This window comes from Musca domestica, unplaced genomic scaffold (assembly GCF_030504385.1).
Source record: "Musca domestica strain aabys unplaced genomic scaffold, Musca_domestica.polishedcontigs.V.1.1 275, whole genome shotgun sequence".
In the NCBI taxonomy this organism is placed as follows: domain Eukaryota; kingdom Metazoa; phylum Arthropoda; class Insecta; order Diptera; family Muscidae; genus Musca; species Musca domestica.
Genome location: NW_026712291.1, coordinates 39,882 through 62,589, shown reverse-complemented (window position 1 = coordinate 62,589; position 22,708 = coordinate 39,882). Strand labels below are relative to the sequence as shown.

General features: G+C 39.9%; 1 protein-coding gene across 1 annotated transcript in view; it reads left to right on the top strand.

Annotated features, from left to right (window-relative positions):
* Positions 1 to 11,376: 11,376 nt before the first annotated feature.
* The window catches only part of LOC131803204 (tetratricopeptide repeat protein 21B-like), a 46,236-nt gene continuing 34,904 nt past the window's right edge, over positions 11,377 to 22,708 (top strand). The window contains exons 1-3 of the mRNA XM_059124303.1: positions 11,377 to 11,635; positions 11,716 to 11,857; positions 11,914 to 12,160. Coding sequence (XP_058980286.1) covers positions 11,498 to 11,635; positions 11,716 to 11,857; positions 11,914 to 12,160 — 527 coding nt within the window. The 5' untranslated portion in view covers positions 11,377 to 11,497. The remainder of the gene's footprint in view (positions 11,636 to 11,715; positions 11,858 to 11,913; positions 12,161 to 22,708) is intronic.

Genomic DNA, 22,708 nt, shown 5'->3' with positions numbered 1-22,708 from the left:
ACTGCCGACTCAAAACTGTTTTTTATTTGAGTAGATTTTGGATTTTTTTAATACTTTTCTCAAGTTATGGTGAAATAGGTCAAAAATGATCTAATCTCTTTTTTTTGTTCCTAATGTCGGCATTAAATATATAAGAGAAAATGCTTGATTATGTAACGTTTTTTAAGTTATAAATGATCTTTAGACTGTTATTACTATTATAACATATTTCTGATTCCAAAAGTATTAAATTTATTTACTTAAATCGATGATTAAGTTGACGCCACCACTAATTTTTTCTTTACAAACAAGCACTGTCGCACGCGTTGGAAGACACTCACTGACGAAAACCGTTATTCTCTCGTAATAAATGATCGGAGCTCATCGTTTTTACAGAAAGAGCAGACAACACTGCTGACGTTTTTTTTGCATTATTGCATTAAAAAAAAATGGAATCGACCACATTTTTAGTTATTTAAGTTTAAATTTCAAAAATGCCGACTACTGGGACATGCCGAACTTAGGCGCACTTACCCTATTTCTCTATTTTACATGTCTATGTCTAAAAAGTCATCATCAGCCAATCAATTGAAACAAACATCAATCCCACGGCAGCGGGTTCTACGACACCGGATTGACCCGAAACAACACACCAGTTTCGGCCAGCGGCTGCCAACCCAGTGTATACATGTTCGTGTTTGTTTATTTTTTCTGTTTTGGAGCAGCACATCCCGGAATGCTTGCTCCGGATTCTTTTGGTCCGAGCCGGGCTTGAGGAAAACCCCGGACCATGGTTCTGTACGGTTTGCCAAAACACCATCCACCATAGATCAGTCTCGGTGCGATGTAATGGATGCAGAGGATGGGTGCATTTTAGAAATTGTTCCGGTTTAACCCGTTGCGAGACTATAGCGATAGGGACTAGGTTGCTTCGTGCTGCACCAACGTAGTCCCCAGTGAGTCCACGACCTCGTCGTCGTCGGAGTATGGAACTCCCCCGCAGTCTCTAGAACAGCAACCTTTACTGCAGCACCTAACGCCACATGTTGCTGTTCCAATTCCGGACAGTGCATCGTTCTTGCAGTTCAATTGCAACGGACTCCGAGGTAAAATTGATGAGATAGTGGATTTTATGAATCGGAGGAATATTAAGATCGCAGCGGTGCAGGAAACCAAGCTCAATGAAAATTGTAGCTTACAACGTTGCAATGGTTACAACGTATTGAGGAAAGATCGCACCAGAAGTGGAGGTGGGGATTAGCGTTCCTGATACACCATTCTGTTCAATACAGACCTATCTCGCTTGAGCTAGTCTCTAGTGACCCGTACATGGAGTGTATGGGGGTAGCAGTCAAGTGTGGTACTGCCGGGGTAGAGGTGCTTAATGTGTATATCCCGCCGGTTAATAGCTGTGAACCGCGTTACTTGCCTAATATAAGCCCACTTTTGGAAGGCAATAACCGCCTGGTACTAGGGGACTTCAATGCCCACCATGAGTTGTGGCATTCCGTCCTAGGTAATGACCAGAGGGGATCAGCGTTGGCAGAGCAGATTGACTGCTCCACATTTTGCACGGTAAACGAGGATGCCCCCACCCGAATAAGAGGAGAGTGTCACAGTTCGCCAGATTTAACCATCGTGTCACCCGGTCTGATAAATGACGTGACTTGGCAACCCGTCATTTCTCCTTGGCTCAGACCATCTCCCGATAATCGTCTCCATCAGCAGATCGCCCGATTTCATAACCTCTGAACGCCGCACTTCCTTAACCATGGGAAAGCCCACTGGCCCGAGTTCAGAGAGTTCACCAACCTTCGCTTCAGAGAACTGCCCAATCCTTCTGATGTTCGGGTAGCTGAAAGGATTTTCCGGGACATCATCAAAGCTGCAGCCGCTCGCTATATACCTGCTGGTCGAATACCCGAAGTAAGACCAAATTTCCCAGCAGAGGCAGCGGGATTAGCGAATGAGCGTGATGAGCTCCGACGTACCAACCCTACTGATCCCAGAGTCAGTGAACTGACAGTGGAAGTCAACCGGTTGGTACAGGAGCATAAGCGGAAAAAGTGGCTAGACCATCTGAAGTGTTGCAACATTGGAACCGATTTGAGTAAACTGTGGGTAACGGTAAAGTCACTCTCGAACCCTGGAAAAAGGATGATAGGACAGCAGTCACATTTAACGACGTAACTGTGACTGATCCGAAGAGGTGCGCTGGCTGTTTTAACCGCCAATTTGTCGAGCACCCCGAGAGTGATAGGGCGAGGCGAAGAGTACTACGTCGTATAAGAGCTCTTCCCGCCGAGGATGTACCTCCACAGTTTACGATGGGTGATGTTGCGAATGTCATCCGAATATATCAATGGTAATGTTGAAGCAACTGGATACGCCGGGAGTTGAGTATTTAACCAAAGTCCTTAACTTGTCGTTAGCCACCCACATAGTTCCCGAAGCCTGGAAAATGGGCAGGGTGGTCCCGCTACTGAAGCCTGGCAAGGATGCCAGCAAAGGCGAATCATACAGGCCAATTTCGCTTTTGTCGCCAGTAGCAAAGACTCTCGAGGCCTTACCCCTCCCCAGTATTAGAGGAAGCTATTCAGTTGCTAACCATCAACACGGTTTCCGTCCACTACATAGCACTACAACAGCATTGCACGCCATATCCACACATATCAGTCGAGGACTCAACCAGAACAGGCCGTGCCACAGAACAGTAGTGGTGGCTCTCGACCTATCAAAGGCCTTTGATACGGTCAACCATGCCACGCTGTTCGAGGACGTTGAGAACACTACCCTCCGGCCAAGTTTGAAACGTGGATAGTCAACTATATGTGTGGACGCCAGTCGTACGTGGAATTCCGGAATAAGAAGTCCAAGCCTCGTAGAGTGAAACAGGGAGTTCCCCAAGGTGGGATGATATCTCCGGAACTGTTTAACCTCTACCTTTCCGGAATTCCGCGCCCTCCAGACTGCATCGAGATCGTAACTTATGCGGATGATTGTACGATCATGGCGTCGGGTCCTGTAGTTGATGACATATGTGTCAGGGTGAATAACTATCTCGCGGAGCTTGCCGCCTTCTTCCACGCGAGGAATATGAAAATATCCGCCACTAAATCGACGGCCACACTATTTACCACATGGACTGCGGAGATGAGAACACAGCTGAATGTGCAGGTCGAGGGGCATATAATTCCGACCACCAACTACCCCAAAATCCTTGGGGTCACATTCGATAGCATGTTCAAGTCTTCCGCGCAAGCCACAGCTATTTGCGATAAAATGAAAAGTAGGAACAAGGTCCTCAAGGCGCTAGCCGGCAGCACTTGGGTGCGGATAAGGAAACCTTGTTGACCTCTTATAAAGCGAAAGGTCGGTCTGTGGTTAGCTATGCGGCTCCAGTGTGGTCGGCGAATACAAGTGCAACGCAGTGGAAATGTATTCAGACCTGCCAGAATGCCGCCCTGAGAACTGCAACAGAGTGCCTCCTCATGACACCTGTGGACCACTTACATGAGGAGACGAAGGTTCTTCCCTTACGTCAGCATAATCATATGCTTTCGTTGCAGTACCTGCTTGGGTGTTATCGCGGGAGTCACCCTAACCACCATATGGTGGATAGAACTCCTCCACCCAGGCGTGTCAGGAAGGACCTGCACGATGTAGAGAAGAGGTCCAGCGATATAAGAGAGAGCCTCTAGATCATGAAGCCTATCAAGCGGGTCTGAATAGCATTCATACTGATGCAGTCACAGAGGTAGTTAATAATTACAGTATGAATGCCATACTCGGAGTCCACCCCCCATCCATTGCAGCTGAAGAACGTCGGCTGCCTAGGCAAACCAGGGTAGTTTTTGGCCCAACTACGTTCAGGATGGTGCAGCCGTCTCAATTCGTATTGGGCACGAATTGATGAGGATGTGCGGAACGCCTGCCCAGCGTGCGATACAGGCCCGCACAACACGCTGCACTTGTTTAATTGTCCTGCCAAACCTACCGAACTCCGTCCAGAGGATCTATGGCTACAGCCCATAAAGGTAGCAGAATTCCTAAACCTCGACATTGAGGAAGAACCAGATTAGTCGGAAAAAACAACAGAACGTGTAAAACTGCTACAACAACAACAACAAACATTAAAAAAAAAAATTACATCTCGATTGTTGACACTTTACATGAAAGCTTTAAGGACCTATCGACAAATGATGGTACTGGTCCTGTTTCCATTGTAAAGATTTCTTACCGTTTGCAATGCTTTCTTGATTGCAAGAATCCCCGCATGAAAAACAGTTTATATGACCAGTCCGTCCAGAGGAGGTTCCAAGCGTTGCATTACGTCATTATAGTTGAAGTCGTAAAGGTGTACATATAATCACTAATTTTATCATCTTTAGTGCTTATGCATGACCAAACTGCGAAAAGTGTCATCCTCCCGCTTCCGGTTGTCATTAAGGACGCGGCTCTTAGCACGACTCAGATGCATTTTGTAACATTGCCAGTATTATGCCATCAGGACCAGGGGATTTTAACAGTAGAAAATTTTTGTTCTCGGATGAAAGCTTGGAAAGCTGGTTAACCTTTCCATCAGCCTCTCATCTTCTGCTGTATTACGTGGGAAAGGTGTTAATGGTTGCCCACAGCAATCTTATTCTTGCAACCAGGGAAGTGGTTGGCCGTTAGAACGTCCAGTGTCCCGAGTTGACCCATGTCCCATCATTTCGCTTTATACTTGAATGGTTTAGGGTTTATATGGTTTAGGCTGTGTTTTACGAAATATTCACGGGGTTTACTTGACTTGGATCTTAATTTGCCAGTTTTTTTTAATAATCTTTTAAATCCATTTTAATTTATAGACACATAATTTTTTCTGCGTATGTTTCCTTACTACCGTAAATTCTCTACATAGAATTTCATTTCCCTCGCTCTTTTGAGGTATAGATAATTGGAGTTGCGACTAATTTCCTCCACAATCGTATCAATCTGTTCATACTTCGGGCAGTAAATTTCCACCTATGTCCTAGATTATATTTTACTGGAAATACAGACCTGGTTCCTTTGTCATCTGTGTTTTGGGAGAACAGCCGCCATTGCTTTTGTCCAACTCTACAATTTCTGAAACTTTATTGCAACGTATAGTTTCAATAGTTGATCTGACGTATTCGTTTAAATTTACTCAAGGGCACAGCGTATTTTGGCATTCTCTTTACTGCTGGGGTAAATCACTTATATGTCATTCCAAAGGAATCCCGGAAATGCGAGTTTTTACTTCTTTACAGCAATCTAGATTCAAATTTACCCCACACATTTTGTTTTTTTTAGACTTTCTAGGCTCTCTGAACATCGTTCGATAATAATGTTCTATTGCTTACATTTTGTGAAACCAATTGGTTTGATTTGGCAAGTTCAATTTCTTAGTAATTACATATTTTATAGGTCTCCGAAAAAAATAAAATTCCACTAATTTTGACATTTACTTACTGAATTTTCTTTTAGATTTTTGATAAATCATCCAAAGCAGTTCTATTATTGGAATCCCTGGTTATTTGCGACTTCTGTGTCTACCATTGATTGTTTACTGTATGTACATCTGAATATTAAAATACAGTACTGTAAACTTCGGCTAGTGATGATTTTTTCTCTTTCGGCAAGGGTTAGTTTCTGAAGTATTTTTAGGATTGGTTGTGATTTCATTTTTTCTAAGTTAAGTTCTCCCGAATACATACCTACATGCACTCGTCCCTAAGTTTTGTAAAGGATTTTATTAGTCTATGTTGGTTTCTATTCTTGGCTTGCAGAATATATGTTGTTGTTGTCGAAGCAGTAGTACATGCATGTGTTTGCGTTCTGGTAATATGGTTCCAGCTCCCGGTTTAGAAACTCGGCTAATTTAACGGGCTGTAGCCAGAGATTTTCTGGAGTGATTTGGGTAGGTTTGGCTGTGCAATTAAAGAGGTGTAGCGTATTGTGCGGGCCTGTATCGCACGCCGGGCATCTTCATCAATTCGTGCCCAATACGAATTGAGACGACTACACCATCCTGAACGTAATTGCGCCAAAACTACCCTGGTTGTCTAGGCAGCTGACGTTCTTCAGCTGCAATGGATGGGGGGTGGACTCCGAGGACGGCATTTACTTTATAACTGCTAATAGCATCCGCGACGGCATCGGTGTGAATGCCACTCAGACCTGCCTGATAGGCTTCTTGATCTAGAGGTTCTCTCTTGTAGCGCTGGATTACCCTCTCTAGATCATGTATGTCCTTGCTGACACGCCTGAGTGGGGGAGATTTATCCACCATATGATGGTTGGGATGACTCTCACGGTAACATCCAAGCAGGTACTGCAATGAAAGCATATGCTGACGTAAGGGAAGGACATTCGCTTTCTCATGTAGATGGTCCACTGGTGACATGAGAATGCACCCTGTCTCAGTTCTCAGGGCAGCGTTCTGGCAGGTCTGGATATGCTTCCACTGCGTAGCACTATTATTCGCGGGTTTTCTTTGTCCGCACCCCAAGAGCTGTCGGCTAGCGCCTTGAGGACCTTGTTCCTACTTTTCATCTTGTCGCAGATAGCTGTAGCTTGCGCGGACGACTTGAACATGCTGTCGAAACGTGACCCCAAGAATCTTGGGGTAGTTCGTGGTCGTATTAGATTCCCCTCGACCTGACCATTCAGCTGTGTTCTCATCTCCGCAACCATGTCGTAAAGAGTGAGGCCGTTGATTTCGTGGCGGATATTTTCATATTCCTCACGTGGAAGTATGAGGCAAGTTCCGCGAGATAGGGGTTCAGCCTTTCGCATATGTCATCGACCACTGGACCCGACACCATGATCGTACAATCATCCGCATACGTTACGATCTCAATACCGTCTGGAGGGCGAGGAATTCCGGTAAGGTAGAGGTGAAACAGTTCCGGAGATATCACCCCACCTTGGGGAACTCCCTGTTTTACTCTACGGGCTTTGGAGTTCTTGTTCCGGAATTCCACATACGACTGGCATCCACACATATAGTTGATTATCCATCGTTTCAAACTTGGCCGGAGGGTAGTTCTCTGCACGTCCTCAAACAGTGTGGCATGATTGACAGTATCAAATGCCTTTGATAGGTCAAGGGCTACCAACACTGTTCTGTCACACGGCCTGTTCTGGTTCAGTCCTCTACTAATATGTGTGGAAATGGCGTGTAATGCTGTTGTGGTACTATGTTGTGGACGAAATCCTCTAATGCTGGGGAGGAGTAAAGCCTCAAGAGTCTTAGCTACTGGCGACAAAAGCGAAACCGGCCTGTACGATTCGCCTTTACTGGCATCCTTGCCTGGTTTCAGTAGCGGGACCACCCGGCCCATTTTCCAGATTTCGGGCACTATGTGGGTGGCTAGCGACAAATTGAGAACTTTCGTTAAGTACTCGACTCCCGACGTATTCAGCTGCTTAAACATTACTTAGCGTTACGGATGACATTTGCAACATCACCCATCGTAAACTGTGGTGGTTCCTCCTCGGCGGGAAGAGATATGATACGACGTAGTACTCTTCGCTTCGCCCTATCGCTAAAATATTCCGGGCACCTCTTCGGATCAGTCACCGTTACGTCGTTAAAGTGACTGAGGTCCTATCATCCTTTTTTCCAGGATTCGAGAGCGACATAACCGTTACCCACAGATTACTCATATCGGTTCCAATGTTGCAACACTTCAGATGGTCTAGCCACTTTTTCCTCTTATGCTCCTGTACCAACCGGTTGACTTCCACTGTCAAATCACTGATTCTAGGATCAGTAGGGTTGGTACGACGGATATCACTACGCTCGTTTGCTAATCCCGCTGCCTCTGCTGGGAAGTTTGGTCTTATCTCGGGTATTCGACCAGTAGGTATATAGCGAGCTGCTGCAGATTTGATGATGTTTCGGAAAATCCTTTCTGCTACCCGAACATTAGAAGGGTTGGGCAGTTCTCTGAAGCGACGGTTGGTGAATTCTCTGAACTCTGGCCAGTGAGCTTTCCCATGGTTAAGGAAAGTGCGGCGTTCAGAGGTTATGAAATCGGGCTACCTGCTTATGGAGACGATTATCGGGAGATGGTCTGAGCCAAGAGAAGTGACGGGTTGCCAAGTCACGTCATTTATCAGATCGGGTGACACTATGGTTATGTCTGGCGAACTGTGGGGCATCCTCGTAAAATTCCATGTATGGGTCACTAGAGACTAGCTTAAACGAGATGGGTCTGTACTGAACAGAATAGTGTGACAGGAACGCTAACCCCCCACCTCCACTTCTGGTGCGATCCTTTCTTAGTACGTTGTAACCATAACAACGTTGTAGGCTGCAATTTTCAGCTTGGTTTCCTGCACCGCTGCGATCTTAAAATTCCACTGACTCATAAACTCCACTATCTCATTTATTTTGCCTTGAAGTCCGTTGCAATTGAATTGCAAGAATAATGCACAATCCGGAGTTGGAACAGCAACATATGCGTTAGGTGCTGCGGTGTTGGTTGCTGTTTTGGAGACTGCGGTGGAGTGCTGGGTTGGCAGCCGCTGGCCGAAACTGGGATCTTGTTGTTTCGGGTCAATCCGGTATCGTAGAACCCGCTGCCGTGAGATTGTGCAGAATATATGTTGTAGGGCTTGGCGATGGCGTTTCTTGCATTGAATATTGTGTATCGACCATCAACATCAAATGGTTTGACGGCCGATTTATTTAGGACTTCGATTGCATTAGGCTGTTTCGGAGGAAACGCTGTGGCAAGCGTGCCATCTGAAAGTCGCAATTATGTTTTTATTGTATACTTTCATCAAATTTCCATTTGCTTCGTATTTGTCAGATTTGAAAAATCTTACTGAATGATAAGAAATTAAATTATTAGAATTTAGTTTAATTTGAGGATTTTGAGGAAGACTTGGGATTGGTTTCCGTACCATTGTAATAACTTGATAACTAAACCTGATATTCTTTGAGACACTCAGGGATCAACGTTACGCTATATTCGGGTTTTGATGATTTCAGCCACGTTTTTTAGCGGAATTGTTTCAAAGTTGGTTTTTGAAGTTCTTATTATGTACCACAAAAATATCTATACAGGTCTATGTATTCCTATAGCCCCCATACAACAGTTTCTCCTTATATTCGGTATTCTTCAAATTCTGGAACCATATTTTCAAAAGTGCTACTTTTTTAATGATAGAGGTTATTAACACATTAAAATGTTCTTAATAAGAAAAAAGAATAAACAAATTTCCAGTATTAATGTCGTCATGCCATCATAATCATGAGGACTTTTACAGAAGGATTGCTGAAGAAATTTAGTTTGCACACTTATAACATTTATTGTTTACGTCCAATTCTGTAACTTTTATTAATAATTCTCATCTATGCTTTGCAGGAAGCTTTGGATTTTGTTTCCCAAAATGACTTGCAACTAGAAATACATTGCGAATTCGTTCAATCCTACGTATCCAAATATGCTCAACAATATCTAAAGGACATTAAAGAATAAACGTTATATGCTTCATTCATTACAAAGTCTATTTTTTAAACATATGGGGTTTGTGTGCTTGTAAGTATAATGGATATTCAAGATTTCGAGAGCCTCTTGTTATACTATGGCCGTTCGGGACTTTTCCATACCATGCAGAAAACGGCTTTAGATGGATTATCAAAATATCCGAATCATTTCACTTTTCGACTGTACAATGGTATGGCATTGGTGTTAGGCAACAGGATTCAAGAAGGTATACGAGAATTAAATCCACTTAAGAGCGATGATGAACTTGGAATTGCAGCTATTATGGCTTTACTGTATGCACATAAGCGTTGCAGTGCAGTTGACAACGAAGCCATTCAAAACTTACAACAGCGATTAGATGAATCCTACAACAAAGCCGGTACTAACGCTTTTTACAATGCCAGTTTATTCCTCTTTTTGGCTAAAAATTTTCGTGATGCCGATATTTACGTTAACAAAGGTTTACAAATTGATAATGATCACGAATATTCAATAATATTGCAAACATGGATTAATACATATTTGACAAAAAATGAGATAAATGGAAATATTATACGTAAATTAGAAAATATTCTTACACATGGGAAAAATATTGACGCCACTCTGGCATTGGTTCGTTGTTTTCAATTGCGCGGTATATTTGAAAATGCCATAAATTTTCTCATAAAGCTTTCAATTAGATATCCCCAGCTAAATATACCATTAATAGTAAAAATGGAAACTCAACTTGCTGCACTCAACTGGGATCAATCCTACGAAACGGCTCTGCGTGTAATTAATTTGGAGCCAACCAACGTAGCTGCACTCCGAATAAAGGCTTGCACTCTCATAACACGAGATGGCAATTTAAAAGGAGGTATTTCTACGGTTCAACAACTTTTGGTGGCTACAGAAAGAGTAGAAGTGGGAAATGTTAAACTCTTATTAGAAAACTGTAAACTAGTTGCTCGTATATGCTCTCGAAATGCAGATATTCTAACCCTTACTCTTCGTTTTATTGACAAAATAATTCAAGCGAACCCAACTTTCGCGGACTGCATCGTGGAATTGGGCTATCAAAGGATTTTACTTGGCAACATAAATGAAGCTGGAATTTGCTATCGATCTGCCACTAAAGCGGATAGTAACAATTTTTACGCTTTGTGTGGTTTAACTCTTTGTCAGATGTTTGAAAATGGACGTTCGGAGCAAATTCTCCAACAGATTGACTATTTGTGTGACAAGTTTGCTGGTGAAGAACATCCATTCTTGTTGTTTCTAAAAGCAAAATATTCTAATCAAACTGACCATTCTATTCAATATTTAACGAAAGCTATGGAGAAGCATTTACGGGATTTGGAAGGTGAATTGTTTGGACCGGAATATCTTTTGAAATTAGATCCGGAGTTTCTACTTCAAATAACAGCAGAATTTTTAAGACACTCGCCGCTACAAATGAATATTAAACCATCCTTACACCTAATACAAGACACAGTGCATATAACGTTAAAACATTGCATTTTAATATTGGACCTCCTTCTTAAATATTGCCCGGCGCATATTAATGCAAATTTTGCACGTGCAAAGGTACATCTCTTGTGCAGTGAAATCAATTCGGCAAGTTCCTTATTGCAAAGAATTGTCAATGAAATTGACTCCACTTTTACGGATGCGTACTTGCTTTTAGCGCAAGTTCAAATATACAACCATCAGTATGTTAAAGCATTACAGTATCTGGAAATGGCTTTGTCATATGATTTTGCTGTGCGTGAGGATCCGAAATATTATCTATTAATGGGTATTGCACAGAGACAACAACAACAATACTCTGAAGCTCAAAAAAGCTTTATGTCTGCAATACATATCTTGGGCAACGAATCAACTTCGCTTGGGAGCAAGATCCACCAAGAGGACCGGAAAAAAACTTTACTGTTGCAGATAGAGTCACACTGTATTTGGAACTTATTGGAACATATAAGGATATAGGTGATACGCAGGGTGTGTATGAGAGTGAGCGGTTATTACAATTTGCTATGGAGGAATTCAACAATACTACAGAGGAGGGCCGTTTAGTAATTGCACATGCTGAATTTATGTTACAAAACGACAACGTCAACAAAGCTATTGAGTTGTTGTCAGCGATACAGCCTGGACAATCTTATTTTATACAGGTGCTTATATTCTTATTCAAATGATTGACCGAATCTATGTACATGTATAATAAACATATGTATATGCATAATTTTTTAAGGCCAAAACTAACTTGGCAAATATTCATCTTCACAACCGGAAGGATCGCGTAGCCTTTGCAAAATGTTTTAACCAACTAGTTGAGTCATGTCCAGAGCCTCAGAGCTATTTGATATTGGGAAAAGCATATATGTCAATACAAGGTAAATAATAAGGAAACATATTCTCAATAAATTTTAATATCGTTTATTTCCAAAAGAACCGGTTTTGGCTGTCAACGCCTACCAGAAGGCATACGAGATGAACCCACAGGATTCGAATTTAGCTAATAAATTGGGACGTGTTTATATAAAATCTCATCAATATACAAAGGCTATAGCATTTTACCAGCATGCCATTCAAATACACCCTAATATGAGTTTGGACTTAGCAGAACTTTTTCTAAAATTAAAACAATATAAGGATGCCTGCGACATATTAGAAGAACCGGAAAATTCAATTAAAATGTAAATATGAACTAAATGTTGACCATGTAAAAAAAAGGCACCACAGTAAGGTATTAACATTTTTAATTAGATAAATTGAGAGTATTGTGCTCACAGTTTTTTTAGCGTTTTGCCGTTGCATAAGCTTTTTTGTGTGGATGATTTACAAAGGCGGAACGATGATAAACGGAAATTTTCACAGTTGAGTTACTGAGAGTTTTCAAAATTTTACTGAAAAATTTGCTCAGCAAAAATTATCCAGTAACATCAGCTGCATTGGGACCACGCAAAAATGTTTACAAATTTCAGACAATAATGTAAATATTTTTTTATTATTATTTTTGAGTTTATAAGCATTTAACATTGTATTATACTATTAAACAACTTACTTTCCATTTAAAAAAATTCAATTTTGCGTCCACTTTCTCAACTATTTAAAAGTTTAATGTTCACAACATGGAAAATATTACAATGGTGGAAATTTAATAAAGTAAACATTTTTAAAACGTTATAATACCCTCCACCATACATAGTATGGAGGGTATATTAAGGTCGTCATTCCGTTTGTAACTCATCGAAATAATAGTTTTTGACATAACAAAGTATATATATTCTTGATCAGCGTAAAATGCTAAGACGATTTAGCCCTGTCAGTCCGTCTGTTGTAATCACGCTAGAGTCAGAACGAATAAAAATGGGAAGCTAAATTTTTGCACAGATCAGTCTTTTGTCTGCAGTTCCAAAATGGGCTATATCGGTCCACGATATCCTAAAGCCCCCAAATAACGGTACCCCCGATATTCGATATTTTGATGATGTTAGCCACACTTTTCAATGGAATTGTCTTAAAACCCACACAAGTAGCTCCTTGTGAGTACTTCACCCCCTGAGAGAGAATTGTCTACACAGGTCCACGATATCGTATATCCCCCATATAACGGTACCCCCCGATAATCGGTATTTTTATGATTTTACCCACATGATTTGATTTGATGATTTGAAAATCCACACACACAGACAATACGATTGGAAAATGTGGCTCAAATCTTGAAGGACAGTATAGCAGTACAGAAACTATAACTGTATTCGTTTAAAATAGTGCAACTGTATGTGGTCAGTTTCATATTTTCCATGTTGCGGCCGCAACATCTTCCACCTCTTCCACTAGGATGTTTTGTGTCGTATGTATTATAACGGTTTATAATTTACAATAACTGCATAAAATATTTTCGAAAAAAAACGTGTGCTGGATTTTATTTTGGATACGTGATTTTTACTTAACTAAAAAAATCTATACGCTTTTTATACCCTCCACCATACTATGGAGGGTATATTAACTTCGTCATTCCGTTTGTAACTCCTCGAAATACTCAAGTCAGACCCAACAAAGTACATATATTCGTGATCAGCGTAAAATTTCTAAGTCGATTTAGCGATGTCGGTGTAATCACGTTATCTTTCGAAAGAATTGAGATAGAAGGCTAAAATTTTGCACACATGTTTATTTTGCCAATAGGCCAGTTCGTAAATGGAACGAATTAAAGTAGATTGATAAAATTTTACTGAAATGTATATTATACCCGCAGGACTCTTGGTATTGAAAATGGGCCATATAGGTCCACGTTTTCATATAGTCCCCATATAACGGTACTTCCGGATATTCGGTATTTTGACGATTTTAGCGAAGTTATTCCCCGGAATTGTTTCAACATTGGTATTTGAAATTCGAAATGGATACTACAGCCTGTGACAGAAAATTGTCTATGTAGGTCCACGTCTTCGTATAGCTCCGATATAACGGTACCTCACAATATACGGTATTTTGATGATTTTACCTATATTACTCACCGTTTATTTCAAGTTTCGAATATGGTAATGGCTTATGACAAACAAAGCCTATGTAGATTTACGTCGTAGAGACCCCAATATAACGGCTATATTCGGTATTTTTAAGAATTTAACAGAATTTTTAACTTTTTTTTGAAAATTCAAAGTTCGGCCGCACCGAACTTTTTAACTGGCTAATACTTGAAAAGTACAGCGAAAAGAAGATGATTTTTTAAAAACTTGAGCATGATCCAAGCGAAGCTTTTTTATAACCTACACCACATAGTGGTAAGGGTATTAAGTCATTGTGCATTTGTTTGTAACATGGAGAAGGAAGCGAGATAGATCTATAGTTAATGTTGTGCTTTTATGGTTTGAAATAAAAGCCAATGTTTGTTAATACTAAAGGTGTAAAGATTTATTGGATGATGAGCGTTCACAGCTACTAATTTAAAAAAAGAAGAAGTTACAATGTAGTGAGTCAGACTCGAGTGACAGACAGAACAAGACTGAGCAAGCTGAAATGGCGGTAGCACGGCGTCCTATTATATGAGCGTTGCCGTATAGGATGTTGCAACATGAGATGCCATATTATAAATGTGGGTTGCCACAACGTCTCCCTCCTTAAGATGAGAAGGTGATTTTGAAATAGGTTCGACTGGTTGTCTGCGACTTGTTATTCTTTGAGGTGTCCCGTTTGGTGAACCTGTTGAAGTTGCAAAATGTTCTTGATGGTTAGGCAAAGCGATTTCGAATTCTTCAAGTAGTACGTCCAATGGTAGTTTTTGTCGTTCTTGACTGCTTGACTCTACCGATTCTCTATGTCGAAGTTGATCAGTATGAGCTCGTACTAGAATTTTTCTGTCCCCAACGTCGATTAGAGTGTTGTAAATGACTTTCCCTTTACGCTCGACTATTTCGCCTGTTGTCCAGTAACCTTTGTTTCCTTTGAAGTTTCTTGCATAGACCAATTCTCCGTTGCTAAACTCTCTGTTTTTGGTACCGTGTTTGGTATTGTACTGCTGTTCCATTTTGAGATTGACGTTATACTCAGGCGATTGTCGTTTCCTTAGAACGTCGAAGACCGTACTCATTGTTCTTCCGATGAAAGATTCTGCTGGAGACTTACCTTCTGGTGAATTGGGATTTGGTGTGGATCTGTAGACTTCTAGGAAGGTTTGGAGAGATTCCGTAGGCGTTTCGTCTCCTTCGAGTTTTTTTAATGCACGTTTAAGTGTATCAACGAAACGCTCGGCTTGACCATTTGAACTTGGATGAAAACGAACAGTCCTTGTGTGTTTAATGACTTTTTTGCTGCACCACTTCCCAAATTGTTCTGAACAAAACTGTGTTCCGTTGTCCGAGACTAATTGTTCAGGATTTCCGAAGAGTGCACAATATTCGTTTAACATTTTTAATGTTGCATATGTGGTTGTCATTGTAGTCTCGTAGATAACAGGATATTTTGAATACGAGTCGATGATAAGAAGATAATATTTACCTTTTTCTGGACCAGCATAGTCTATATGTATCCTTTCAAGAGGGTGTGAAGTTAATGGCCATGGGCAAAGATTTGTTTTTACTGGACTTTTTGCCGCATGTTGACGATTTTTGCAATTCCAAACAAAGTCTTCAATTTGTTTGTCGATGTTTGGCCAATAAACATAACTTCTGGCGATGGCTTTGCTGCGTTCTGCTGATAAGTGTCGTCTGTGAAGTTGTTGTAAGATTTGTCTCTGATATGATTTAGGAATTACTATACGATTATTGAAAAGAATGCAACCATCGAACGTTGAAAGATTTTCCTTGCGGTTGAAAAATTGAATTATTGATGGGTTAACATTTTTCTTGCTTTCTGGCCATTCTGTTTGAATGTATTTGAGGACCATTTGTAAATCCGTGTATTTTGTTGTTGCATCGACGATCATTTTAAATGATACTGGGAGAACTGACATAGTTTCATTTATCTCGTTACGTATGTCTTCTTCGAATGATATTGAAGCCACTATAAAGTCATCTGGGGGTTTTTCGTGATTGTTGACTAATCTTGATAATACATCAGCGTGACCAAAGTTCTTTGTGTTTGTGTATTTAATTTCGAAGTTGTAAGCCAGTAATATAAGGGCTCATCGTTGTAAACGATTTGCTGGAAATATGATGTATTGCCTTCATAGTGTTGTCTGGAAACATATGATAGATAACCGCGCCGATTCCGTGAGATGATGCATCGGCTGCTACATGTATGGGCAAGTTTGGATTGTAATGCGTTAAAAGAAGATCTGATGTCAAGATGCTCTTAAAGTCGTTTAATGATTTTTGACACTGTGACGTCCACTCGAACTTGGCGTCCTTTTTTAGTAGATCGTCAAGAGGTTTACGTAGTGTTCTCATGTTGTTTACAAATTTCCCGTAATGATTAATAGAGCCTAATAACGATCTTACTTCCGAGACGTTTTCTGGCGTTTTAAGATTTTGAACGGCTGCTATTTTGATTGGGTCAGGTTTGATTCCATCTTTGCTTATTATGTGTCCTAGATATTTGATTTGTTTTTTGAAAGAATTGGCATTTTTCAAATTTCAGCTTGAATCCGTGATCTTGAATTCTTTGTAAAAGCTTGTTTAAATTGGATTTATGTTCCGGAATAGATGGACTTGATAACATGATGTCGTCTATATATGCTTTTGCTCCTTCTATGCCTGCGCATAGCTTATCCATGATCCTTTGAAATGCTCCCGGAGCTAATTTTATACCTGGGGTTAGACGGTTGAACTTATACAGACCTTTGTGTGTATTGATGGTGAGAAGCTCTTTACTTTCGTCATCAACTTCGGCTTGTAAATATGCGTCTGAGAGATCTAAGTGACTAAAGATTACACAGTTGTGGCAATCAGACATGATTTCTTCCGGTGTTGGTAATGGATACTGATTAGGTTCTACTATTGAGTTTAGTCCTGTTGAATAGTCTGCACATATTCGAATTTTTCCATTACGTTTGCTGACCATTATCGGCGCTGTGTACCTCGATGAATCTACCGGTGTGAATATTCCTGCGTTTTCTAATCTGAGGAGTTCTGTTTCAATTTCCATTCTTGCTGCGGAAGGAACTGGTCGTTTGGGAACGAATATTTATTTTGTGTTTGTCAATAATTGTATGTTGACTTTTGTTTTGCACATACCTGGGGTACTGTTATCAAAAACTGATTGATAATTCGTTTTCAATTCTGCTATTTCATCAACGAAGGTTATTTGATGACACCATGAGGTTATTGGTTTCTGCCATAGATTGAATGATTGAATCCAATCGATTCCCATGATATTGAGTTTTTCTATATCTGTTATATAACATTTTAATGTTTTTGATGTTTTGTCGATTGTGACGTCACATTGAAATTCTGCTAGGAGCTTGATTGAGTTTGCGTCGCTAGCGTTGTCAAAAGTTTCGTAGGCTTCAGGCTTACCTATAGCTTTCCATGTGTTGATAGATACAATGGATATGTCTGACGCAGTATCAATTTGAAGTTTTACAAGATTGTTGTTAATTAGGACAGTTGTGTATTTCCTTAAGTCGCGGAAATTAATGTTGTGTGTTTTGAAAACTGCCTTAGTTTTGAATGATTTCCTTGAATTGCTGTATTTCTTGAATTCGTTCTGGTTGTTTTCAGATGATGATTTGAAATTCTTACCAGTCTTAGCGATGTTGCAAAAGTTATTTTTATGACCCACTTGATTGCATGTTGTGCATTTATGTTTCTGGAAAGGACAAAATTTGAAGTGAAGGTCTCCGCAATACCAACAGGGTGAATTGGGTGTTTTGTGCTTCTTAAAGTCTTTTGCGTGCTTGCTTGTTGAGTGAACAGACGATTTTTGATTGATGTTCAATGAAAATGTTGTCCGATTTGAGATCTAGAATTCGTTGTGTTTCGTCTACTAGTTGATCTGGGTTCATTGTAGTGTTTTCATCATCCAGTACCTTTAGTAAGCGAAGTCTTATGTCGTTGTCTTTTGCTGACTTGAGTCCTAAATAAGAAATGAGACATTTGAATTAGTCGATTTTCAGTTCTTTCATGTTGAATAGTTCGCATTGTAGGTTTACTCTGCTTGCGTACTCTATGAAATCTTCGCTGTCGCCTTTTGCTAGCTGGAGACATTTGTATCTTTGTGAGACTTGTGTTTCTGTTTTACCAAACAGTTTCTTGAGTTCTTCAGGTTTTGCTGGTAATACGTATATTATACCCGCAGGACTCTTGGTATTGAAAATGGGCCATATAGGTCCACGTTTTCATATAGTCCCCATATAACGGTACTTCCGGATATTCGGTATTTTGACGATTTTAGCGAAGTTATTCCCCGGAATTGTTTCAACATTGGTATTTGAAATTCGAAATGGATACTACAGCCTGTGACAGAAAATTGTCTATGTAGGTCCACGTCTTCGTATAGCTCCGATATAACGGTACCTCCCAATATACGGTATTTTGATGATTTTACCTATATTATTCACCGTTTATTTCAAGTTTCGAATATGGTAATGGCTTATGACAAACAAAGCCTATGTAGGTTTACGTCGTAGAGACCCCAATATAACGGCTATATCCGGTATTTTTAAGAATTTAACAGAATTTTTAACGTTTTTTTTTTTTTTTTTTTTTTTGAAAATTCAAAGTTCGGCCGGACCGAACTTTTTAACTGGCTAATACTTACAGCGAAAAGAAGATGATTTTTTAAAAACTTGAGCATGATCCAAGCGATGCTTTTTTATAACCTACACCACATAGTGGTAAGGGTATTAAGTCATTGTGCATTTGTTTGTAACATGGAGAAGGAAGCGAGATAGATCTATAGTTACTGTTGTGCTTTTATGGTTTGAAATAAAAGCCAATGTTTGTTAATACTAAAGGTGTAAAGATTTATTGGATGATGAGCGTTCACAGCTACTAATTTAAAAAAAAGAAGAAGTTACAATGTAGTGAGTCAGACTCGAGTGACAGACAGAACAAGACTGAGCAAGCTGAAATGGCGGTAGCACGGCGTCCTATTATATGAGCGTTGCCGTATAGGATGTTGCAACATGAGATGCCATATTATAAATGTGGGTTGCCACAACGTCTCCCTCCTTAAGATGAGAAGGTGATCTTGAAATAGGTTCGACTGGTTGTCTGCGACTTGTTATTCTTTGAGGTGTCCCGTTTGGTGAACCTGTTGAAGTTGCAAAATGTTCTTGATGGTTAGGCAAAGCGATTTCGAATTCTTCAAGTAGTACGTCCAATGGTAGTTTTTGTCGTTCTTGACTGCTTGACTCTACCGATTCTCTATGTCGAAGTTGATCAGTATGAGCTCGTACTAGAATTTTTCTGTCCCCAACGTCGATTAGAGTGTTGTAAATGACTTTCCCTTTACGCTCGACTATTTCGCCTGTTGTCCAGTAACCTTTCTTTCCTTTGAAGTTTCTTGCATAGACCAATTCTCCGTTGCTAAACTCTCTGTTTTTGGTACCGTGTTTGGTATTGTACTGCTGTTCCATTTTGTGATTGACGTTATACTCAGGCGATTGTCGTTACCTTAGAACGTCGAAGACCGTTCTCATTTTTCTTCCGAAAAAGGTTCTGCTGGAGATTTACCTTCTGGTGAATTGGGATTTGGTGTGGATCTGTAGACTTCTAGGAAGGTTTGGAGAGATTCCGTAGGCGTTTCGTCTCCTTCGAGTTTTTTTAATGCACGTTTAAGTCTATCAACGAAACGCTCGGCTTGTCCATTTGAACTTGGATGAAAACGAACAGTCCTTGTGTGTTTAATGACTTTTTTGCTGCACCACTTCCCAAATTGTTCTGAACAAAACTGTGTTCCGTTGTCCGAGACTAATTGTTCAGGATTTCCGAAGAGTGCACAATATTCGTTTAACATTTTTAATGTTGCATATGTGGTTGTCGTTGTAGTCTCGTAGATAACAGGATATTTTGAATACGAGTCGATGATAAGAAGATAATATTTACCTTTTTCTGGACCAGCATAGTCTATATGTATCCTTTCAAGAGGGTGTGAAGTTAATGGCCATGGGCAAAGATTTGTTTTTACTGGACTTTTTGCCGCATGTTGACAATTTTTGCAATTCCGAACAAAGTCTTCAATTTGTTTGTCGATGTTTGGCCAATAAACATAACTTCTGGCGATGGCTTTGCTGCGTTCTGCTGATAAGTGTCGTCTGTGAAGTTGTTGTAAGATTTGTCTCTGATATGATTTAGGAATTACTATACGATTATTGAAAAGAATGCAACCATCGAACGTTGAAAGATTTTCCTTGCGGTTGAAAAATTGAATTATTGATGGGTTAACATTTTTCTTGCTTTCTGGCCATTCTGTTTGAATGTATTTGAGGACCATTTGTAAATCCGTGTATTTTGTTGTTGCATCGACGATCATTTTAAATGATACTGGGAGAACTGACATAGTTTCATTTACCTCGTTACGTATGTCTTCTTCGAATGATATTGAAGCCACTATAAAGTCATCTGGGGGTTTTTCGTGATTGTTGACTAATCTTGATAATACATCAGCGTGACCAAAGTTCTTTGTGTTTGTGTATTTAATTACGAAGTTGTAAGCCAGTAATATAAGGGCTCATCGTTGTAAACGATTTGCTGGAAATATGATGTATTGCCTTCATAGTGTTGTCTGGAAACATATGATAGATAACCGCGCCGATTCCGTGAGATGATGCATCGGCTGCTACATGTATGGGCAAGTTTGGATTGTAATGCGTTAAAAGAAGATCTTATGTCAAGATGCTCTTAAAGTCGTTTAATGATTTTTGACACTGTGACGTCCACTCGAACTTGGCGTCCTTTTTTAGTAGATCGTCAAGAGGTTTACGTAGTGTTCTCATGTTGTTTACAAATTTCCCGTAATGATTAATAGAGCCTAATAACGATCTTACTTCCGAGACGTTTTCTGGCGTTTTAAGATTTTGAACGGCTGCTATTTGATTGGGTCAGGTTTGATTCCATCTTTGCTTATTATGTGTCCTAGATATTTGATTTGTTTTTTGAAAGAATTGGCATTTTTCAAATTTCAGCTTGAATCCGTGATCTTGAATTCTTTGTAAAAGCTTGTTTAAATTGGATTTATGTTCCGGAATAGATGGACTTGATAACATGATGTCGTCTATATATGCTTTTGCTCCTTCTATGCCTGCGCATAGCTTATCCATGATCCTTTGAAATGCTCCCGGAGCTAATTTTATACCTGGGGTTAGACGGTTGAACTTATACAGACCTTTGTGTGTATTGATGGTGAGAAGCTCTTTACTTTCGTCATCAACTTCGGCTTGTAAATATGCGTCTGAGAGATCTAAGTGACTAAAGATTACACAGTTGTGGCAATCAGACATGATTTCTTCCGGTGTTGGTAATGGATACTGATTAGGTTCTACTATTGAGTTTAGTCCTGTTGAATAGTCTGCACATATTCGAATTTTTCCATTACGTTTGCTGACCATTATCGGCGCTGTGTACCTCGATGAATCTACCGGTGTGAATATTCCTGCGTTTTCTAATCTGAGGAGTTCTGTTTCAATTTCCATTCTTGCTGCGGAAGGAACTGGTCGTTTGGGAACGAATATTTATTTTGTGTTTGTCAATAATTGTATGTTGACTTTTGTTTTGCACATACCTGGGGTACTGTTATCAAAAACTGATTGATAATTCGTTTTCAATTCTGCTATTTCATCAACGAAGGTTATTTGATGACACCATGAGGTTATTGGTTTCTGCCATAGATTGAATGATTGAATCCAATCGATTCCCATGATATTGAGTTTTTCTATATCTGTTATATAACATTTTAATGTTTTTGATGTTTTGTCGATTGTGACGTCACATTGAAATTCTGCTAGGAGCTTGATTGAGTTTGCGTCGCTAGCGTTGTCAAAAGTTTCGTAGGCTTCAGGCTTACCTATAGCTTTCCATGTGTTGATAGATACAATGGATATGTCTGACGCAGTATCAATTTGAAGTTTTACAAGATTGTTGTTAATTAGGACAGTTGTGTATTTCCTTAAGTCGCGGAAATTAATGTTGTGTGTTTTGAAAACTGCCTTAGTTTTGAATGATTTCCTTGAATTGCTGTATTTCTTGAATTCGTTCTGGTTGTTTTCAGATGATGATTTGAAATTCTTACCAGTCTTAGCGATGTTGCAAAAGTTATTTTTATGACCCACTTGATTGCATGTTGTGCATTTATGTTTCTGGAAAGGACAAAATTTGAAGTGAAGGTCTCCGCAATACCAACAGGGTGAATTGGGTGTTTTGTGCTTCTTAAAGTCTTTTGCGTGCTTGCTTGTTGAGTGAACAGACGATTTTTGATTGATGTTCAATGAAAATGTTGTCCGATTTGAGATCTAGAATTCGTTGTGTTTCGTCTACTAGTTGATCTGGGTTCATTGTAGTGTTTTCATCATCCAGTACCTTTAGTAAGCGAAGTCTTATGTCGTTGTCTTTTGCTGACTTGAGTCCTAAATAAGAAATGAGACATTTGAATTAGTCGATTTTCAGTTCTTTCATGTTGAATAGTTCGCATTGTAGGTTTACTCTGCTTGCGTACTCTATGAAATCTTCGCTGTCGCCTTTTGCTAGCTGGAGACATTTGTATCTTTGTGAGACTTGTGTTTCTGTTTTACCAAACAGTTTCTTGAGTTCTTCAGGTTTTGCTGGTAATACGTATATTATACCCGCAGGACTCTTGGTATT